At 33.0% G+C, this 21,483-nt stretch overlaps 3 protein-coding genes across 6 annotated transcripts; 2 read left to right on the plus strand and 1 right to left on the minus strand.

Moving 5' to 3' along the window:
- Positions 1 to 1,941: 1,941 nt before the first annotated feature.
- On the plus strand, positions 1,942 to 7,742 carry LOC130806563 (homeobox-leucine zipper protein ROC5-like). Its single transcript, XM_057671694.1, has 8 exons — positions 1,942 to 2,141; positions 2,841 to 2,958; positions 3,073 to 3,735; positions 4,056 to 4,157; positions 4,239 to 4,451; positions 5,943 to 6,117; positions 6,394 to 6,767; positions 7,098 to 7,742. The coding sequence occupies exons 1-8, from the start codon at positions 1,942 to 1,944 to the stop codon at positions 7,458 to 7,460; spliced, it is 2,208 nt and encodes a 735-aa protein (XP_057527677.1). The 3' UTR covers positions 7,461 to 7,742.
- Positions 7,743 to 8,655: 913 nt separating this feature from the next.
- LOC130806658 (protein ROOT PRIMORDIUM DEFECTIVE 1) lies at positions 8,656 to 13,022 on the plus strand. 2 transcript variants are annotated; one of them, XM_057671820.1, is made up of 3 exons: positions 8,656 to 10,348; positions 11,341 to 11,441; positions 12,416 to 13,022. In XM_057671820.1, the coding sequence occupies exon 1, from the start codon at positions 8,758 to 8,760 to the stop codon at positions 10,153 to 10,155; it is 1,398 nt and encodes a 465-aa protein (XP_057527803.1). In that variant the 5' UTR covers positions 8,656 to 8,757; the 3' UTR covers positions 10,156 to 10,348; positions 11,341 to 11,441; positions 12,416 to 13,022. The 2 variants fall into 2 exon arrangements, with proteins under 2 accessions (XP_057527803.1, XP_057527802.1); XM_057671819.1 differs by having other exon boundaries at positions 8,656 to 11,441.
- Positions 13,023 to 14,164: 1,142 nt separating this feature from the next.
- Positions 14,165 to 21,447, minus strand: LOC130805907 (CEN-like protein 1). Of its 3 annotated transcripts, XM_057670743.1 has the most exons (5): positions 21,429 to 21,447; positions 16,065 to 16,249; positions 15,307 to 15,368; positions 15,159 to 15,199; positions 14,165 to 14,385 (listed from the first exon to the last, which is right to left on the minus strand). In XM_057670743.1, exons 1-5 carry the CDS (start codon positions 21,445 to 21,447, stop codon positions 14,165 to 14,167), a joined length of 528 nt encoding a protein of 175 aa, XP_057526726.1. The 3 variants fall into 3 exon arrangements, with proteins under 3 accessions (XP_057526726.1, XP_057526724.1, XP_057526725.1); XM_057670741.1 differs by lacking the exon at positions 21,429 to 21,447 and having other exon boundaries at positions 16,065 to 16,265; XM_057670742.1 differs by lacking the exon at positions 21,429 to 21,447 and having other exon boundaries at positions 14,165 to 14,381; positions 15,155 to 15,199; positions 16,065 to 16,265.
- Between the last annotated feature and the right edge of the window lie 36 nt (positions 21,448 to 21,483).

The raw sequence follows: 21,483 nt of genomic DNA on the forward strand, positions 1-21,483 counted from the left end.
ACTACTTCGCATTTTCAGGATCATTATAGTCATATTAGATGTTTATGCGCCAAACTTTTTTTTAAGCTTTTTTTGTGACGAACTTTTTTTTTTTAAGCTTTTTATGCGGCGAACTTGAAAATTATTTTTATGAAGTACTCAACAACCAAATTTATCCTACCGAAAATATTAACTAAAATCTAAAATATTCAAATGAACTCCTTTATTTACGACTTAAGATCCGTCATTGACACTAAAGAGAGTGAACTACAATATCTTGTATAGTTGCAATCAGTATCAAATCGAAACTATTTACTTCCAACTTTTCTGAAAATTCTCACAATAATTAAAAATAAAAAAATATTTTTAGATAACAAAAATATATTATTTTATTAAATAATAAATTTAATAAAGAAAACTATAAACCACAGTTATTAAAAAATATTAAAATTAAGATAGTGAAAAAATATATAAATCATATTTATTAAAAAATATAAATAAAATTAGTGAAAAATATGTGGTAATCATATCAAAAATATGTGAAACTATTAATATTAATAAATTATTACTCGACTACTCTGGTGAGAAACCGTCTCTCACTGAAACGATCTCAAAATATGAAGCCACATTTTTAATTCCTCTAAGTTGTATTAAAGGTGTTATTTAATGTATATATATAATGCATCTCTTAAAGATATGATCTTTTATAATAATTTGTGATTAATAAAATCTAACTTAATATAATTAAATAAAACAATTTAAAATGACAAATGAGAATAATTTTAAGTGTAGGTGACAATTTATCACGAAAAAGCACGATTTCAGGGGAAATGATTGGGACCCACATTTAATTTGCCAAACATGAAACGCCCTCCAATTTTCCCTTCTCGCTGACTTTCTTACTGTCCATTTTTAGCTTCATTTCATTACACATTGCCAATTTGCCACCCTATAAAACCCCATTACATTACAATACAAAAAACACACTAAAACAGAGAGAAAATCAGAGCAAATTCAAAGAAATACAACCCATTTATATCAGTGTAAAAACTTAGCAGTTAGCACTGATCAACAAAAAGAAAAAGTTTATTTTTTTTTGTTGATTTTTATAATTTTTTGATTTCTTTTACCTAAGGAGGGAATCATCATTCATCACCTTTGAAATTTGCAAGTTAGTCAGCTACTATTATGGAGAAAATATCTTTTTTTTTAATTTTCTTTTTATTCTTGTACTAATTTTTTAATTTTTTTTTTGATTAAAAAAATGGGGCTTTGATTTTTTTTTTTTTTTTTGTCTAAATTTTCATTTGGATCTTTACATGCATTTGGGAGATAAAAAGGTCCATGAATCTGTGCCATTTGACACTCTAAATATGGGGTTTTGATTTTGTTTTTTTGTCTAAATTTTCAATTTTGAAATGGTATTGAGTAATTTTTATGGTAGTCTTTAATTTTGATGTAATCCAAACAGAACCCATAATTTTTTTTAATATTTTTGTGTTAAGGAAGTGAAAAAGGGAGACTTTTACTAGTAGATTAGGGTTTTTTTTATTTTTTTATTTTTTTTTATTAATTGCTAATTGGAATTTATTTAATCATTTTCAAGGGATTTGATCTTGTTGGGTCCTTTTCTTGGATTGACTTGTATATTTAAAGAAAAAAACTTGACTTTCTTTGTACTTTATTTTTGGGTTCCTATAAACTATTTAAAAAATGATTTTCTAGGCGAGTCTTGATTATGATTCTCCTAATAAAATTATATTCAGTGAAAATGTGATAATAAATGAGCTTTTCATATAAATACAAGTTCATATATATATATATATATATATATATATATATATATATATATATATATATATATATATATATATATATATATATATATATATATATATATATTTTGGATTTATTTTATTTTATTTTAATTTATATATTTTGATTGGTATTTTGTAGGGAAAAATGGAGGGTCAAGGACATTTGGTGATCTATGGGGAGCCATATAACCAAAACAATTTACAGCTAGTGGAGAGGGAAGATTCTGGAAGTGATAACTCTGAGGATTTTCCTGAGGGACCTTCTCAAAATCAGAACAATACCAATGATCAAAGGACAAAGAAGTGTACTAGGCATACACCTCAACAAATTCAAGAACTTGAGAAGTAAGCTCATTTTCTATGTATTTATATTTATATCTTTTGATTTTTGGGATGGTGGGAATTGGAGTAGATTCTTTACATATTATATTTTTTGGGTGTTATGTAATTAATTGTTGCATAATTGTTGTTGGTGTTGTAGAATAATCTACGTGAATGACCATTAAAATAGATATATTAAGATATATTGATTTATGTTAGAACAGATATATTAAGATATATTGACTTATGCAGTCGGTTCTAATTTTTTGGAATCTGTCGTTGTATGTTTTTAATGTTCCACTTTTAATTTATATCATGTCACGTATCATGTTTGCTAGTTGTTTGCTAGTTGTCACGTGTGAATCCCTTTGTATGTGTGCTGAATCAATTCATTTACTTTTCTTTTGTGTTATATGTTACACAATTAAATATAAATAAAACTTTTAATCGAATGACCCGCATCATGGCTTAGGCACGCCTTTGTCTAGATTCCCCTACTAGCTTCTACTATAGGTCAATCAGAAACTAACTTTTTTGTTTGTTATTGTTACGTTAAAGTTGCATACATTTGAACCCCAACGACCTTTGTCTAGTTGGGAGATAATTAATGACATTAGGATCAATGAAGATGTAATCAATGTTGTTTGTTGCATAGTTTGATTAGTTTTGTAATCTAATTGGGTTTAGTAATGGTTTGATTTGAATGCTTTAATGTGTGGCCAGTTTCTTTAAGATCTGTGCTCACCCAAATGAAACACAAAGGCTGGAATTTGGACGGAAACTTGGACTCGATAGCAAGCAGGTTAAATTTTGGTTTCAGAATCGTCGAACACAGTTGAAGGTAATTGTTCATTACATCCTATATTTCATGAATTATGAAATGAACTCGAGTTACTTGTGCATGAATAAGTTTTATGATATTGAGCTTACGATAATAAATTGTCGTTTTGAACAGTCACAAAAGGAACGACATGAAAATGTAGTCCTTAAGCAAGAATATGATAAAATTATGCATGAAAACTTTGTGTTGAAGGATGCTATGAGCAACCCATATTGTCAAAATTGTGGAGCTCCGAATTTCCTGGGGGAAATATCGATTGGGCAACACAATTTGAGGGTTGAGAATGATCATTTGAAGGATGAACTTTCTCGGGTTTGTTCCGCTGCGGAGAAGCTTTTAGGAAAACCCATAACCGACTATGTCGGTCCCATTTCAGTTTTGACTCCGAATTTCAATTTGGACCTATCCATGGGGCGAGGAGAAATGAACGGACTGATGAGTCCACCACCTGCACTTCCCATTACCATGGGACGTAATATTGAAACCGGGGGTCCAAGCAATACTACCTTGACAGCTTGTAGTGATTATGAAAAGTCGGTGTTTATGCAAGCTGCTATGGCTGCCATGAATGAACTGCTTGCATTAGCTCAGACTGATAGTCCGTTGTGGTGTACGAGTCTGCATGGTGATAAGGAAGTATTGATTCATGATGAGTATATGAAGAAATTTGCCGGTTCTATTGGAAAAATACCTTGTGGCTTCATTACCGATGCCTCAAGGGAGACGGGTTCGGTGCTCATTAGTGGCTTGGAGCTTGTCGAAACAATGATGGTCACTGTAAGCATTCTTTATCTTCATCTTTGTCGATGTCAATTGTTATTCGTTTTTCGATTATCTTAGAGATTAACACCCTTGTTGTGCATTGATACGTTTAAAAAATATGTCGCTTTAACTAGCTAGTTAGATTCGTTTTGATCAATGTTTTTATACCAAGGTCTCATCGTAGATTGTAATCAGTGTTTCTGTTAAATATAGTCATTTAACGTAAAATGTTGATTTTATTCTCTTTGCCACATATTTAACAATCATACTCTTGCGATCTTTTGTTTAGAGCCACTAATTGTTCCTAGATTGTAATTTGTGTTTTTGTTAAATAGAGTCGTTGGCAAGATATGTTTCCATGTATGATTAGCAAGGCTGCATTTGTGGAACTTGTCAGTAGCGGTGTTGGTGGGACCCATGATGGTGAACTTCAGTTGGTAAGTACTTGAATGTGGCTATTTATTTCCTTTCGTACTTTAACTGTCGATCTAAACTCAAGTCGTGCAATTTAATTCCAGTTGAATGTAGAGTTTATTTTCCCGTCGCCTTTGGTGCCTTTCCGCCAAGAGAAGATACTGAGGTTCTGCAAGCAGCATTTAGGAGGCATGTGGACTGTGGTCGATGTTTCTGTCGACTTGATTCGAGAACCATTGTTTTCAGGGTCCTCTGTTAAGTGGAGGAGACTTCCTTCTGGTTGCATTATCCAAGATGTTGGCCATGGCTATTCTATGGTAATTACTACTTGATTATTCTTTAATGTTTTCTTTAATGTAACTTAATTCCTTTACTGAATCCAATTTTACATCATCTTTACTTCCTAATAGCGTAACATGATTCGTCAGTTAATTCGCTTTTTGAATTCGCGATTCGCTGAAAATGACCTCAAAATTTTCCAAAACTGACCATAATTCGCTTTTTTTGATTCGCGAAATGCAAGGGGACTTGTGAATCATGTAACAGTATCACCTAATCGTAGTATAACTACATCCTTTTTTACACATAATTATGTAATCTATAACATGGAATAAAAAGGAAGTTGTCACATATTACACATTATAGCGGATTTTGAGGGCCTAAACCCCGTTACGCAACCCATGATTTAGAATCATGGAGTAACAACCAAATCTAATGTGAAGCTTTTTATATTTTTAATGCTGTTTGGACCATTATTATTTTCTTGAATCTTTCCTTTTGCATTTTTGTAGTTATTTAATTAAGTTCATCACCACGTAGGCATATATTGTGCGATATATCTAAATTAAAGAGGGTAGGAGTTCCTGTCATAGTGGTTGCGGACTTTCCTTGTCATCCTTTACAAGGGTTCAATTCTCACCGTTGAATGATTAATTCTCCCTTCCTCTTTCTTGTATGGGATTCTCTAGCCTTACCCCCCAAAAAAGGAGTTCCTATAAGGTTTCAAGCTCATACGACTTCTATTTTTGTTTATCGAAGTAGATTCTTCCTCTCATTATAATATAGCACGTAATCCAATTTCAAAGCAAAGGCTTGCTTATTGTTTCTATTTTGCTTGCTGTTTTTATTTTTCTATAATTTTGTATTATCCAAGAACTAAAATGAACTGAATTTGGGTTTTAATATGCCGTCTTGGTCCACGACTGTGTACATTGTTTCCTTATCTTTAGCTTTCCCTTTTTTATTCATGAAAGGTAAAGAATAGATTAACTTGTAAAACCTTTATTTTTGTTATTTTAAAGATTTGTCTGCAAGCATCTCGTTCCTTGTTTGCCCTTGTAGCGTTTGAGGCTTGCTTTGTTTTTTGTGAATTACTCCTAGACCGTCTAATTTGCTTGCTAGATACATAAAGATATGATTTTATGCTTGAAATGTGCTTGACATGTTTACGTAGTTTGCAAAGTAATATGCATGAAATAGTGATCCTCGGAACTACAATATAATGTGTCGGGTGATGAATTCATTTCCAATGGGTAAAAAATTTATGAATAATCCAAATCCTTGGGACATTTATTTTTGATATCTAGGACTTATTTCTTGACTAAAAAGCGGGATTCTTTTTGGGGGAAACCCGACACCATTGGATGATTGTATTTGTCTCCGGGTTGGGTTTATCGTGACTCACATGGAAATAATCACGTCTTAATCCCTGCCAACTTTTTACTATATTGAGATGCGAGAAACCCAACCTGGGTAGTCTTTCTGGCCTTGGCATATTGTTTAAATATTAGTTGACGTTTGAAATACAGGTTACTTGGATTGAACATGTGGAATATGATGAAAATTATATTCACCAACTGTATCGGTCACTGCTGAGATCCGGAAAGGCTTTTGGTTCTCAAAAGTGGCTCGCTACCCTACAGAGGGAACGTGATAGTGCAGCCGTTTTCATGTCTGCTAAAACCTTTCCTGGTGATAAAACAGGTTCTTTTTCCGTTACTCGTATTTTATGGTACCTAAGCTCTATGTTACTCGGACTCTTCATTTTGCTTCACGTATCCGTGTTTGATCCTTGATGCCCGGACATTGGTATGGCACTTAGACAGTTTATTTTACGCGTAAAATTGAATATTTAGATGTATCCGACACTTGGAAACGTACCAGTATCCGGCATTAGTACCTGAGTCCAAGTAACATAGCCTAAGCTGATCAACATACCATAATCTGTTCGTAATTTTACTTATTATTACTGTTGCACAGTTGGAATTGTTACCCCAGAGGGCAAGAAAAGCGTCTTAAAGCTGATGAGGCGCTTAAGCAACAACTTTTGCGCGGGCTTATGTGGATCTTCTGCATGTCGATGGGAGAAACTGCAAGTTGGAGGTTTCGCTGCTGATCTTTGTATTATGAGCCGTGTTGGCCTAAATGAGCCCGGTGAACCGTCAGGGGTTGTGCTTAGTGCCTCAACTTCAATTTGGGTTCCAGTACCTAGGCGGCACCTCTTTGACTTCTTGCGGGATGAGAAACTCCGGGCTGAATGGGACATCTTAGCTAACGGTGGCCCTCTGGAAGTGATTTCCCGCCTTTTCAAAAGCCATGATGAGGTTAACTGTGTTTCCATTTTATGTCCACAGGTGAGTACTACCGTCTTAAACGTGTTATTCGATGATTTGTTGCATGATGTTGGATGCTATCGGGAGGAGGAGTCGGGTTGGGGGTCAGAAGGAAAGTTAGGAATATACTTATTTGGGGGATATGAAGTTCATTTCTCGAGCCGAGGGTCTTGCTGGTTGCAGCCTCCTTTTTTCTTTTGATAAGGGTATGGTATGTTGTCACCCAACCGGCTAGCCCTATCCCGATGAGCGGAATATACTAGGTATCATGATGATGATGAAATTAAGTTTATAAAGAGACTGACTATTTTTGATGTTTTTTACAAACACATTAATTCACGACGTTTGCAGGAGACTTCAGCGAAGGAGAGCAATATGCTAATACTACAGGAGTCGTGGACAGATCGCACAGGATCTTTCATTGTGTATGGTCCAGTGGACTCAACATCAATATGGTCGGTCTTGAGGGGCGAAGATTCTGACTTCGTGATTCTTTTGCCCTCGGGTTTTGTAATTTCCGATGCACCTATGGTCGGAAATTTGTCTTCTTTAGCCACCAAAAATAATACTGCAGTAGCATCTGCATTGACGGTAGGGTTCCAAATTATGGTCAACAACCTACCTAATGCGAACCTCACAAAGGAATCCATTAACACCGTCAATGATCTGATGTCCCGCACAATCCAGAAGATCAGAGTTTCCCTTCGTATTTAACCGGCCTTTTTTCAATAACCAAAAGAAAGCGAATAATTTTTGTACATGTCATAGAAAACATCGTATAGCATTTTTGTGGGCGAACGGAGTTTTCAAGTGGGGTTCTGTTACATTGGATCGGTTTTGAGTCAAGAACGAACCACGGTCAATTGGTTGAAGCATTGACATATGAGCTTAGGTTCGGGTATTGACTCATCTTTACATTAAAAGGGAAAATATTAAGACATGTGTAGTGTTGTTATAATGTTCATACAGTTTTGCAGTTGTTATGTAAGACTAAAACACAGGGTGAAAAACATAATGCAGCTCATGTTGAGGTTGCTGATGTTTTTAAATATCAAATATTATGTAAGATCTGAAACATGGATGGTTTAATTTCTTTTGTTTGTGTTTAAGATTGCCAAATTTGCAGGAATTATGTTATTAAGTTTACAAATCACAAGTTTTCTAATAGATAATTTTTCGATCATGCTTTTTTGTTCCGTTCAATTTGCTATATTTGTGTTTTATGTGGAAGTTTTTCATAGTAAATATACCAAATTTAATAGGACGGAGGAAGCTGTAGCTTAGTTGGTTGGAGTGGTGTGAGCACCTCCATGGCCTCCACAAGGCTGAGGGATCAAATGTCACCTCTCTACGCTTTCAATTTCATTAACTACAAATAGAATATGATATATCTCGAGTCTTAACTATCTGTTTAAACTATTGATTGAGTTGGTTTATTGACAACTATCCTAATATGCAATTTTTTGAGTTGGAAAAAGGATTTTACATCGTTCCCTTGCCTTAGAGTCTTTCAAGTCAAAAAGGGGCTGCCAATGCAATTTTTTGCGGCGAGCAATATAAAAAGGTTAAAAGTTGATTACATAAAAGATATTTTTACAATAGTTCTTTGATATTTATCTATTACAATAAAGTATGTATTTGGCTTACAATGGAAATTTCTTTGATGAAAGACTAGTTCCATCTTGAGATATTCCAAGATCATATTCACTTATAATTTTTTCTTTAAAAACACATGTCATGCTTTTATTTTGAAAAAATAAAATCAATGTGCAAAACTAAATTTCCAAATTTATCATGTAAAATTAATTATGATTTTTTAATTTGAAGATAAGCCAAAAAAATTCAATTTTCTCATACAATAAATAACTCTTTACTTTAAACTTTTAAAGTTTAAGCCAAACAAAAATCAGATTTGCGTAAACCTTTTCTTTCTTTCCGTAACACCATTGTTAAAAACTTCAGTCTTTTCCCACCTAACAAAACCTTAAACCCTAAACCCCAAATCCACACCATGAACCCCTTCAACTTTCCCAGAATTTTTAGTATCATCCAAATGAAACCCACATTGTTGAATTCAAACCCATCATCGATTTCATCTTTTCTTTACAAAAGATTAATACTTTCTGTCATTTTCACAAGACCCATGTCAAAAAAATCCACTTCAATCCCTAAAAAACAGCAAAGAATTAAAGACTATGGTTTTGATAATTATATGGAGGTCGAGAAGAAAATCAGAAAAGTTCTCAAATTTCAGGATTTAATCCTCACTCAACCCCATCAATGTATTCCTGTCTCTCGTCTTGACTTTCTTGCTCGTCGAATCGGGTTCAAAAGAGATGAATCAGGCAATTTTGTTCTTAAATTACCTAAAATTTTTGAAATTTATGAGCACCCAGTTCAAAGAATTCTTTATTTAAGATTTACTAGAAATGCCCTTTTACAAATTGATCAAGAAAAGCATGCCATTGATGCTCAATTACTTGATGCTGTAACTAGGATTAGAAAGCTTTTAATGCTATCGAATACGGGTCGTGTTTATGTTGAACATATTAGAATCGCTCGTAGAGATTTAGGGTTACCAGAGGATTTTGAGTATTCTGTGCTGCTCAAATATCCTCAGTATTTTAAGTTGTTTGATGCAAAAGATAGTATGAGTAAGTACATTGAGATTGTAGAAAAAGACCCTAAATTGACTGTTTGTGCTGTTGATAAAATTAGGGAGATTGAGTATAGAAAAAAGGGTATGGATGAAGAAGATATGAGGTTTTCATTTGTTGTAAATTTCCCACCTGGGTTTAGGATTGATAAGTATTATAAGATTGCAATGTGGAAGTGGCAACGCTTGCCTTATTGGTCGCCTTATGAGGATGTTTCGGGCCATGATATGAGATCGCTCGAGGCTCAGAATAGGATGGAGAAACGGGCTGTGGCGATTATTCATGAACTGTTATCATTGACTGTTGAAAAGAAGATTACCCTTGAGAGGATTGCTAATTTTAGAGGTACCATGGACTTGCCTAAGAAACTTAAGGATTTTCTTTTACAGCATCAGGGGATATTTTACATTTCGACGAGGGGGAATGAAGGGAAGCTTCATACGGTTTTTTTGAGGGAGGCGTATAAGAAGGGAGAATTGATTGAGCCAAATGATGTTTACTTGGCTCGGAGAAAGTTGGCTGAATTAGTTATGGTGAGCCCGAGAATGACTTCTCAGGGAAGAGACTTGGTCAGTTATACAAGGCCTTGGGAAGATATAGGAGTGAATCATAAATGCAAGGGAAATGACGGTGGAAGTTTTAGAGTTGATGGGGAGATAAGAAAAAAGGCCGATGATACTGATGATAATGATAGTGATGATGGTAATGATGTAATATCGCAGGGTAAGGATGCAACATTGAAGTCGGGTTGAGATAGTGACGTGGGATTAAGTTCCTTTGAAGAAGAAGATGGTGATGATGCCATTCATGTTAAGGACACTCAAGCTTCCAAGTGAACGGAAATGATATAAGGCGAGCCATTTATTTGCTTGGCTGGTGCTCGGCTGTCTTTTGTCTGAGAAAATTCTGTGAGAACTGACAATCTTGTTGGAAAGTTTTCTTATGGTAAGTACTTCTCTGGAAACAGGACATTATGCTTGTATCTTAATATATACTACCTCATTTTTTTTTTATTACTTACACTTTACCTTAATGTGAGAGCTTTGTGAGCCAAGTGTAGCTATTCAGGAAAAATGGTGTATGTCCAATCCATGTCAAGCATGGTATCAAGTGAAAGTAGCAGATTTCTGTCTAATTTTACTTTAGTCTAAAATATTTACCGAATTTGACGACAAATTTGAGGCATCCATTTTGGAAAGAGCATTTGATGCTTGATTTAAGATCCGGGAAATAAAGATAGCTTTTCCTTCTCTTCGAATAACCTGCATTGTGCCTCATACTTCCTAAGTCTAAAGAACTATATTAGAAAGACACCAACGGTGTGTTACACTTATAGACATAAAGGTTTATGCACCCTCAGTCCTCGGAGTCTCAGACATTCATGAATCAATATATGTACAATACCAGCCCTTTACATAAATTTGTCTTGTATTTTACATCATCTGGAATAACAAATCCTTTTTTTCTTGTGTTTCTTTTGTGATATGTCTATGCGTTCAATGTTAGCGTCCCGTTTATTCATAATTTAGATGCAAAACCTATGTGTAATGGCTATGAATTAACTATTCACCATTCCTGTTGGACTAAGACGTTTAGTCTTTAGAACGGTAAGTGTTTGTCGGTCATATGCTTTCCCGATCTAGTTTTGTACTTGTCAGCTTGGCCTCTTTGGGATCTGATGTCCAAACTATCATAAAAGAGTTTTTCTTGGTGCCAATTTATTGCAAATTGCATAGTAAAGTGAAATTATCCATTATATGGTCTAATAATGATTGTTGTATTATAAACTTAATGAGAGACTATAATGATACTTGTGAGGGTTTTTTCACATCGACCCTCCATTTGCTGGTGCATATATACAAGATCAAGTATTTTGGGTTTTGTTGAGTGCAAATTCATGATATTATGACAAATTTTCAATTACTCGGTCTTTCGAGGAATTACTGGGAGCATTGCTTGTCTAGTTACAAAGAGACAAAGAAGGGTTATACTACGATCATGCATTCGAGGAAATAAGGAACTGCAGTACTGATGTGAGGTATTGTTGACTATATTTTATTGCAGTTTTGGTGATGATGAATTGATCTCTACGTCCATATTTGATTAGCTATCAGCATATTATCTAGATTAAGTGCATGCCTTATCTTTCTAATTAGTTTTGAAATATTGCTAGTATCCGATTTGAGATGCTTACTCCCTGTCCTCTTAATCGAAAATAAATTTCCTCAGTTGGGTACAACAACATTTCACTAACTGAATGCCGTTAAATGGCTCTCACCTCTGTGCCGGCAAAGTTATCAAATACTGCCTTTGTGCCGGTGAGAAAGCACCATATGACTCAAAGATGTGAGAGTTTTTTTGAGTCATATGGTGCAAACATAGGGGGACAAAGAGAGTACATGATACTACAAACATAGAACTCCAGTTGTGATCACCGCAGGAATGTAAACTAGAAGTAGAACTAGAATATTTTATCCTAATTTGTTGAAGCATGTCTCGATATGGGATTAAGGCTTTGAACCTTTGGCAATTTTGCTATTGTTGAAGCATGCGTCTTTTAGAAGATTATTATAATTTGTGAATGATATTCGTTATCAAGGATCAATCAGAAAACTACCTCTTTGTTATCACTAGCAAGAGTAAGATTGCATAAATCTGATCCCTACGAACCCCGCCTAAGTGGGTCCGTGGGAGCCACTTAATGACATTGGCGTAATGGCATGTTGCTATCGATGAAAAAAGCTTGACTATTAAGGGAACATAATTTCAAGAACGGTATTTTCAACGACTAAAAAGGCTGTGTAAACTTTCTCCATGAGGGGAACTTCGGGGTGACTAACCCGTTCCTTGTCATGTTGCCGCTTTTAGAAGGCAACCTTTGCATCGATGTTGAGGTGCAAATAATGATATTTTAGTACTTTTGATGGCTTCCCTGTTCGTGAACCTTCTAATTGCCGATTCTAGTTGCTGACAGTACTAATATAGTTGTTCTGTTACTTCTATCTTATACAGGGGTTGCGGGCTCCAACTACGTGTCCAACGCGCTCTCTATCTTTGCTCTACATGCTATATTTTATCAAAGGCGGTAAGCCCACCGGGATCCATTCCCTGTCCACTTTCCAGACACGGGATTGTGTCTTTTGCTATACTTCCGGCTTCTTCAAGAAAGAAATAAAACTACCTGCAGTTCTGATCGATCAACAGCCTCTTCTACTCCTTATATACGGAAGGACAGAGTAGCTTCAGTTTCTTCTGATATGCTCTGCCCCATTTCCTGCAATCCCCTTATGGAATTGCAACGAAGGCCCTTGCCCCTCTTTCGAACTCCGAGATATGGAGAGAGCTGACAAATCTTCTCGGCTATCACAAGGGACAGTCGAGTCAGATAAAATGGGCGGTCCGAGACTCGATGGAACAAGTTCTAGCGTGTTATGGGGAAGGAGTTGCAGCAGAGAGCATAGGTTCAATGCTGAGATTAATGCTCAAGTAATTTAGACATTTATTGGATGATCGATTCCGAGTTTCTCAATCAGCCACCCTTGATTTATTTATTCCAGTGTTACATGAATCGATATCTCCTTGTTAATTGCCAATCAAAAAAATGATTTATGATTGATTTTAGACTATTTCAGAGCTAGTTTATGTAGTATTTAGAAATAAGTATTTCATTTCAAATTATGAATTTCAATTATGAAATCATAAATAAAAAATTTGAAAATGACAAGGTTTGGGGTAGTCATTTTCAAATCCTCAATTTTAATTGCTATAAAAATAATGGTGGAATTTGATCCAAATCTAAATTTGAAATATTTTGATTTATCAAACAATAAATTTGAGCCAATTTTAAAATTCCAAATGAAATTATTATTCCCAAACATGGCATTAAGCAAATCAAGAATTTTAAATGTGAATTACTTAGCAAATATGTTAAGAATTTGCTATGAACATTTGGCAAGAAATTCTTTTTATTCTCTTTGGTTATTTAATAATACAATTTTTTCTTTACAAAAAACAAAAAAATGAGTATGCAATATTTAATCTTTTCTACTCTTTAAATTTTGTCAAGACAATGTGAGTTTGTAAAATGATGATAATAAGCAGATAAATTGTAAATAAATTCATCATCAATTTAAAAAATTTAGCAAAGTAAATTAAATATCCAAAATAAAAAGTATAACAAAATAAATAACACCTACACCAAATAATCTTTTTATTTTTATTTATTCTTCCCATTCACTTTTTGCACATACTCGATGTAAATTTAAAAGTCAAATGTTTTTTAATTGTGAGTATTTTAAAAGTTCTAAAAAGTTGATATTTAGAAAATATATATTGAGATGAATCAATTAAGATCCTACATAAATAAGTTTTTTCTTATAGATCGATGAGAATTTTAGTCAAAATCTAATATTAAAATTTATAAATTCTATTTAAGAAGAACATATGAAAACAGAGAGTAATAAACAATGGAATCATACCATTAAAAAGTGTTAAGATGACATACATGCACATTAATAAATTATTAGGTAGCAAGAATATATGAAGTTTTTTATTATTATCATTACAAGGTAAGAGGAGGAAAGAGGAGAGCTAGCCGAGAATCGTGACTTAAAGAAAACAATACTTATTTTAACTAAGATAAGACTTAATTCTCAATAGAGACCATATCATATTAAAATGTTATATCTCTTGTTTAGAGAAAACAGTAGGATTAGCATGAATATTAATTAATAATGATGATGCTAATTAATATTGTAATAATCATCTTCTTCTAGCAGCAGTTTCTCTTTGTGCGTTGAAATAGACGACAGCCACGGGAAGGCCTAGCCCATTTTCAGCAGCAAACCTTCTTGTATTGAAGCAGTCCCTAGACGACGGCGTTTTCACTGTTTGTCTTCCTCTTATTTGTTTGAATAATATGAACACATACCTGTGTATCCCTATCACTGGCTTTGGTGCTTCATAACACACTATTTCTCTCCCTATAATAATTTATAATTAATAATATTCCATGCACATTAATGTTAATTGTTGATCTTAGTAATTAATTAGTTACTTATTATATTATATTGTTCATAAGTTGCAGTCTTGCAAATGATGTTAACTATTAATATTATCAAAATAAAATAACTTTTATCATAAATTGTTATATGAAATAATGTCATTGTGAGTGATGAGTTAGAACCAATAAGTAACACTACAAATAAAGGGCAAAGGGCGACGGCACAGGGCCTCACCCATTCATCGCTAAATTGGAAAAACTGGGCCGGGTGAAGGCCTGGCAACAGCAAAATGGGCCGAGTAAATATGTAGACTCTAAAAGAAAAACCGGGCCAGGTGAAGGCCTGACAACGGTAAAATAGGCCGACGCTAAATATGTGGATGCTAAAAGAAAAACGGACGCCAGTGCGTCGCCAAAGCCAATGTGAAAGGGGCGACGACACAAGAACGTCGCCATATATATCAGTTTTGGGTTGCCGTCACATTTGTAGTGTAATACTCTTTGTCTCTCTCTTTCTTTTAATTTCATTCATAAACTTATATTCTATCTCCATTGTAACCAGTCATTTATATCATCTTCTTGTTTATTGTCTGATCCTCCAAATCAATTCTCCTTTCCACTAAACTTTTCACTTATTATGCAATTTTATGCATTATAACACGGCCAAAGGGAGTAAAAATTATTAGAATATAAGTTCTTTATTTTAAAGTCATCTCATTAATTTCTGACTGAAAATATTATATTTGGACTTACCAAATGAGACATCAGTTGTTCCGGGAATGTCTGTCACAATCCTACAAAATATACAACAAATAAAAGATTAATACTCCTATACAACAAAATTTTAAAATTAAGTAGATGGAAGGATAATAATTAGAGTATTAGTTATAGTGATACAAACCAATGGAGATGTTCTCTTAGGTACGGATCACTAGGGCTTGGAGCATCTGGGTCTACCACAATCTACCAACATTAAAATCATAATTAAAATTCACTAATCATAACTATTTTTGATGGATAAACTACTACATGCATTCATGACCATTTACATTCAAGGGTTGGTTTATTCGGATGATGATATATAGATCGCATTTCATTACACAAATATTATTAAGTAGTTTCTATATATTCAAACAGAGTTAAAAAAAAATGTTTAAACGACGCAATCTTACTATATATATATGAACATTTTTCTGATTATTAAATCTTAATAACAAGCAAATATCATCTACAATTCTACTTACATCAATATAACAATTCATTTTACGTACTATACTTCATTGTTACTATAAATCATTGATTAAATATACTTCCTCCTTGTTCATCACTTTTGCATAATCAATCTATGATATTTTATACATTGCAGCTATCATATCGGATCTACTTATTCGTCTCATCACATATTTTTACAATATCAAATTTTTATAATTTTTAGTTGTATCGAATAACGTACATGAAAAGGTATTTGAGTGCAATTAAAAAAACAGAGCAAAGTATTTTTAAAATGTATTTTCTTCCTTGTATAGTATGATTTGTTATCCGTACGTACATACATCATGTAATCATGTTACAAAGATTTTCTTTTACATGCAAACATAAACTCATGCATTGGTCTATGAGCAAGCATAAAAGAAAGCTAGGGTTTATGGTGAAACTTACCAAAGTATAAGCATTTCTCATGTCTTCACCCCCGATTTCGACTCGAGGTTTCGACATGATAACAGCAGGCATTAGCTCATGGCCATTGTAAACTTCCTTGCTTGAGTTGTAAATTACTTTCAACTTCACACTTGGGTTGAAATTGTCCACAACTTCTCCTATCACCTTTTCTATTATCAATGGTTCTACACCTCTTGCCATGGATGAATATAACCTTAATTTAGTGATGATTTATAACTTAATAGAAAAAGGGATTTTTTTGGGGGGAGAGCTAGAGAAGTAGTGCAATTTGCTACTCTTCTAATCTTTGGTGCAATGGTTGATAGTTTCCTATAAGTATGGCCTTTTTATAGACACAACTCACAAGAAATAAAGAAAGAAATTAAATAAACAAACATTTTATTTATATCAATATCGTTAAATAACTTTCACCTAAACTCTGGTCTAACTTAAGTGGTTGAGTTTAGGAATCAAATATAATTTTTTTTTATAATTATAATAATAAAGAAATTGTCGTCCGAGTATAATTTGATGGATAAGATGTACAAAACTAGCTTTATTCTTATAAACACTTAAAATAACGAGAGAAAGAGAAAAATACTAAGAGGTATTGAAAGAATAGAATTTGATATAAAAGTATACCTAATTCCTTTGTTATGATTATCTTGTTAAAGAAATTTGCACAGGTAAATTTGTGTAAAAAGATAATTTTAACCGGTAAAGATCGGATGGGTATAAAAATTAATGTGATATGACATATGAGTAATAAAGAAAAAAGTATGGTTAAATTAAACATATACATTATTGTATTACTCTTATTAGCCAATTAAATAATAAAATAATATAATATAGCAACTAACTTGAAACTGACTAAAAAAATATCGCAATTATAATGGAAGTGATATAAGAATGTAATTTACATGATGCCCATCAAGAATGTCTCTCATAAGCAAACTTAAACACGTCTGAATAAATTCATCAAACATATACGTTAACATGAGACAATGTGTAGTGTAGGAGATGTTTTTTTTCCTTCCTTTTAAAATATCCCCTGAATTAGAAATTAGAAATTAGTAAATAAAAAATGCTTTTACAATGATATAATTACAGTAATTTATTAAATCTAATTAGAGTTGATGAATCTTGGAATATGTATAAACACCTGATATAGAAAATACGCAACAATTTTAATGTCTGAATCAGTAAAATTATATATTTTTTGTTCATTTAAATGTCCATATACAACTCTAACTTTTAAGATATTATAATAACAACATGTGTACCTGAAAGTTATGTACATACAATAGTTATATTATTTCAAACAATATTAATAAATATTTATCATCAAATTACATGTCAACTAATATATTTAATATCTAATGTAGTAGTAAACTAGAATGTAAGAATCTATTTATCTCTAAACTAGTTATTATTAAGAGTGGAGAATTCAATTTTTGGAGGTAGGACATATTATATTTCTAAAAATATAGAAACTCACATTTTATACATTTATTTTCACTAAAAAAAATTCTAATTACATAGCTAATCCTATTAAGTATATAAAATAATTAATTGATTAAAATAACAATAAAGACAGCTACTTATTTTATTGGGGGATGCTTTACCTGAAATAGTAGTGATAAGACAACTTATTTTAGGGGGCGTTTGGTTCGCACAAGGGAATCGGAATGGAATGAGGAAAGGGAATGAAGGAGAAAGGAATGGATTCCCCTAATTTAGCCTAGTCGTTTGGTTGTGTTCAGGAAACGGAATCAATCCCTTTGTGACTGTTTGGTTCAAGTTGGATTAATTGATTCCCTTTCAACAGAGATTAGGAACAACCCAGAAAAGGAACAAAACAATGGCGAAGAACTTCAATTCACTCGAACAACAAAACGATGTTCATCAATGGCGGTACAGAAATCTATGTAGAACAACCCAGAAATCCAATTCATCCTACAAATCCAATTCATCAAAAATCAAAAACGCAACAGAAACGAAATTACAACAAGAATCAAAAACGCAGGCTTTCATCAATGGTGGTACAACACAGATTCAACAAGAACACGAAGAAGAATGGAGGCAGCAAAATCGAGATTGAGAAGAAGAGAAGAGAAGTTGAGGAAGATGAACGAGGCGTGAACAGGTGAACGTGCCACCCCTCACTGATGTTCACTGAGCGAATCAGTTCGTTGTTCGCCTATTCGCACTTCGCAAAGCCACTGCTGGCTGCTACTGCTGCTTCCGTGAACAGGTGAACGTGAAATCAAGACCACCAGACCCATCAACGCCGACGGCCCACCACCAAATCAACCCACCTTCAATTCAAGTTTTGTTTTTATTTCAAGTTTCAAATCTCTTTATCTGTTCCTTGTCTCATCGTCGTAGCCTCAACCGAGCAGCCGCCGCCAGCACCGGCCAAATCAACCCAGCCGTCGCAGTTCAGGAAGGATGGAGGCGCGAGGAAGGAGAAATATGGTGAGGAAGGAGGCGCGAGTGAGAAAGGGAAGGCAGCAGCTGTGGGGAAGGGAATGGAATGGGAAAGTGGAGGGGGAGGGAGGGAATGAGGATTACCTCATTTTAGGTAATCCAAAACCTTAATATGGGGAAAGGGAATGATTCTAACTGCGAACCAAACAACATCAAAGGGAATGGGGTATTTCCATTCCCTTTCCCTTTCCTTAATACCCCCAACCAAACGCCCCCTTAATGTCTTCTTTTTGTTTATTGTATGGAGGGGAATCACGATTTTCCTTAATTAGAAAACTAATATCAATATTGAAAATAAAATATTTGTGTCATTTCATTTTACAAAGGCAAAGTAAGCTTTTGAAATATTTCATTTAATATTTTATCAATTTCTAAGACTCCCATTAAAATTATTATTTGTTTTCCAATGTAAAGTGCATTTTTTGGGTGTTTTGTGTTGCTTAAATAAATATTTCAATATGCAAATTAACTTTTTAAAATCATAATATCATTGACAAATTTTTTTTATATCTATCTGATTATAGTACCAATTTTTTTTGTATAGGTTTTATAAATAGATAAACATGACAAAATAATAATTTGAATATGTAAATTAATTTTTTTTGTCCTTTACCATCTAAAATATGAAGGATTGTATTTCCTTGGTATTTAGGGAGGTATACACGATAACATGTTTGGAATTAATGTTTAAAGTAGTTTAATTTCAGTTAAATATAAATGAAATAAATGTATTTTTTTTCATATATAAGAAGAAGTCTTAGTTTAGTCCATTCATCATCGAAAACAAATACAATTCTTTTTTCTTTTTGAAAGACTCATCATTGACGTAGTTGAGTGAAGTACTCTCGATTTATAATCTCCATTTATCATTCGGACTGACCAAAAGAAAAACTCAGGAGTTTAACTCAATTATTACTAATGATAGAAGTAATATTTTAGCATGTTCACTGAGTTTGACTTAATTATTATTTTTAAACAGAATCTCACTTATTATAGATCGCTATAATTTATTTTATTTTTCTATATTAAAACCTATAGTTATTTCACTAAAGTACATTGCCCCACTTACACTACCATACCAAAATATTCATCTTTTAATTTTCTTAATTTTTGAGTCATTTAATTGATCAAAAAGTAATCCCATGATGAGAGGAGTAAGTAAAAAGCTTTCTTATAGGATTAGACACATAAAATAATGGATAATATATTTTTCTAATAAAAGATAAATTAAGCGAAGAAAATAGTTAGATAAAAATTGAACCTAAAAATAAAAACCTTTATATGAGAAGGTAATATCTGATTTAACTAAGACAAAAGTCATATCTCATGTGGATAATTAGTTATACGTAAATTGTCCAAATTAACTACGTGTAAGGCATTGTTTAAGAGCCGAAGTCAATATTAGTAGCCAAATAGCAAATGTTAGCAACTTTAATTACCATTTTGAAGTTGCAAACTTTTTCCATAAGTGAAAAATGTGTTCATACGTGTCATTTCTAGGACTAGTGGAATCTTTAAAAACGAATTAATAAAGAATTTATTCTTTTATTAATTAATGATCAATTGTTATGAAATAGCTATATATTCCTAATTCTATATAGGAATAATATTAACAATAATTATTATATTCTTTAATAGTTGATTGAACCTTTTTTAGTAACAGCTACACCTCATTTTTGTTTTATTTTTGATAAAGCAAAAGGTAACTTTCATTTGAATCGGAAGCTACAACAGTCTAAAAAATTAAATAGATAATTTTTATAGTGGGAGAATATCTAATTAGAAATTTACCTAAATTGCTTAGTTAAATAGTGGGTGGGGATGGTTTAGGATTCATAAATCATAACTATGTGAAGGCGTGGCTATAAAAATTTAGCCCATCACTACAACATAATTTAGTTTTAGTCAAATATATTTAGTGATATTTAATTTAAATGTCACTATTTTAGTTTTCTAATGGTATATATAGTGGATTTAGTGACATTTATTATACCCTTTAGCAGCATAATACAAAATCATACTAATAAGTTTTTCGCGACATAGGATCTAGTGACATTTCTCATAAATATCACTATAGACTATAGTAACAATTATATATGCCACTAAAGGCCAAATAAAGTGTGGCTAAATCACTTTATTGTGAAATTTAAAATAAAAACCAACAATTATTACACAAAAAACATAAATCAGTGGCATTTTTTTAATGTCACTAAATCCAATGTAGCAAAAAGTTAAATTTGTTGTAGTAAGTCTTATACGAGAACGTTTTACTACGAGACGAGTTCTATTGGAAAATAATCCACATATGATCCCACATTGAAAAATTCAAGAGGGGTTTACTATCATATATACTTGATGGACTACTCCTTCTACTACCAATTGGTTTTAGGATGGAATCTCATCGGGTTTGTGTGTAGCCAACTCTCCTCTTATGCGGGTTTTGTTGTGGCTCAAAGGATAGAGCATCTGCATGTAGAGTAGAAGGTTTGGGGTTCTACCCCTACTGGGCGCAGTTATTAGCTAGGGGAGGTTTCTTGACTGCGCAGATTCCTCTTTACTCCCTCCTTGAGGGGCACGAGTATGGTATGTGTGCTTCTTTCAGGAAAAGGAAACCCCCCACCCTAGACCCTGCCTTGTGCGGGATACTGAAATTGTTCTTTACTTTTTATCTTTTTCACTTTAAGATTGTAAGTGATCACTTTAAGCTTATAAGTAATCACTTTAAGACTATAAAAAATGATTAACTTAAAACTGTAAGTGATCTCTTTAAGGTTATAATTCATTTTTTAAGACAATAAGTGTAAACTGGGTCAGCCCACTAGAAATATTCTACATAAAATCGTCTCATTTGAGAATTTGTGATAAAAAATTTACGTTTTATTAAGATAGACATGTAATGAATATGAAAATTTTAAATGAATATAAATAT

Source organism: Amaranthus tricolor, chromosome 2 (genome assembly GCF_026212465.1).
Source record: "Amaranthus tricolor cultivar Red isolate AtriRed21 chromosome 2, ASM2621246v1, whole genome shotgun sequence".
Taxonomy (NCBI): Eukaryota; Viridiplantae; Streptophyta; class Magnoliopsida; order Caryophyllales; family Amaranthaceae; genus Amaranthus; species Amaranthus tricolor.

Excerpts from the sequence above, each read along its gene's own strand:
- LOC130805907 (XM_057670743.1), bottom strand. Across the intron at positions 15,369-16,064 it reads TGAGAAATGCTTATACTTTG|ATTGTGGTAGACCCAGATGC; the intron begins GTAAGTTTCACC and ends TAATGTTGGTAG. Across the intron at positions 15,200-15,306 it reads CTAAGAGAACATCTCCATTG|GATTGTGACAGACATTCCCG; the intron begins GTTTGTATCACT and ends TATATTTTGTAG.
- LOC130806563 (XM_057671694.1), top strand. The coding sequence starts at position 1,942 with ATGGAGGGTCAAGGACATTTGGTGATCTATGGGGAGCCATATAACCAA. Across the intron at positions 4,158-4,238 it reads ATGATGGTGAACTTCAGTTG|TTGAATGTAGAGTTTATTTT; the intron begins GTAAGTACTTGA and ends ATTTAATTCCAG. Across the intron at positions 6,118-6,393 it reads CTTTCCTGGTGATAAAACAG|TTGGAATTGTTACCCCAGAG; the intron begins GTTCTTTTTCCG and ends ACTGTTGCACAG.
- LOC130806658 (XM_057671819.1), top strand. The coding sequence starts at position 8,758 with ATGAACCCCTTCAACTTTCCCAGAATTTTTAGTATCATCCAAATGAAA.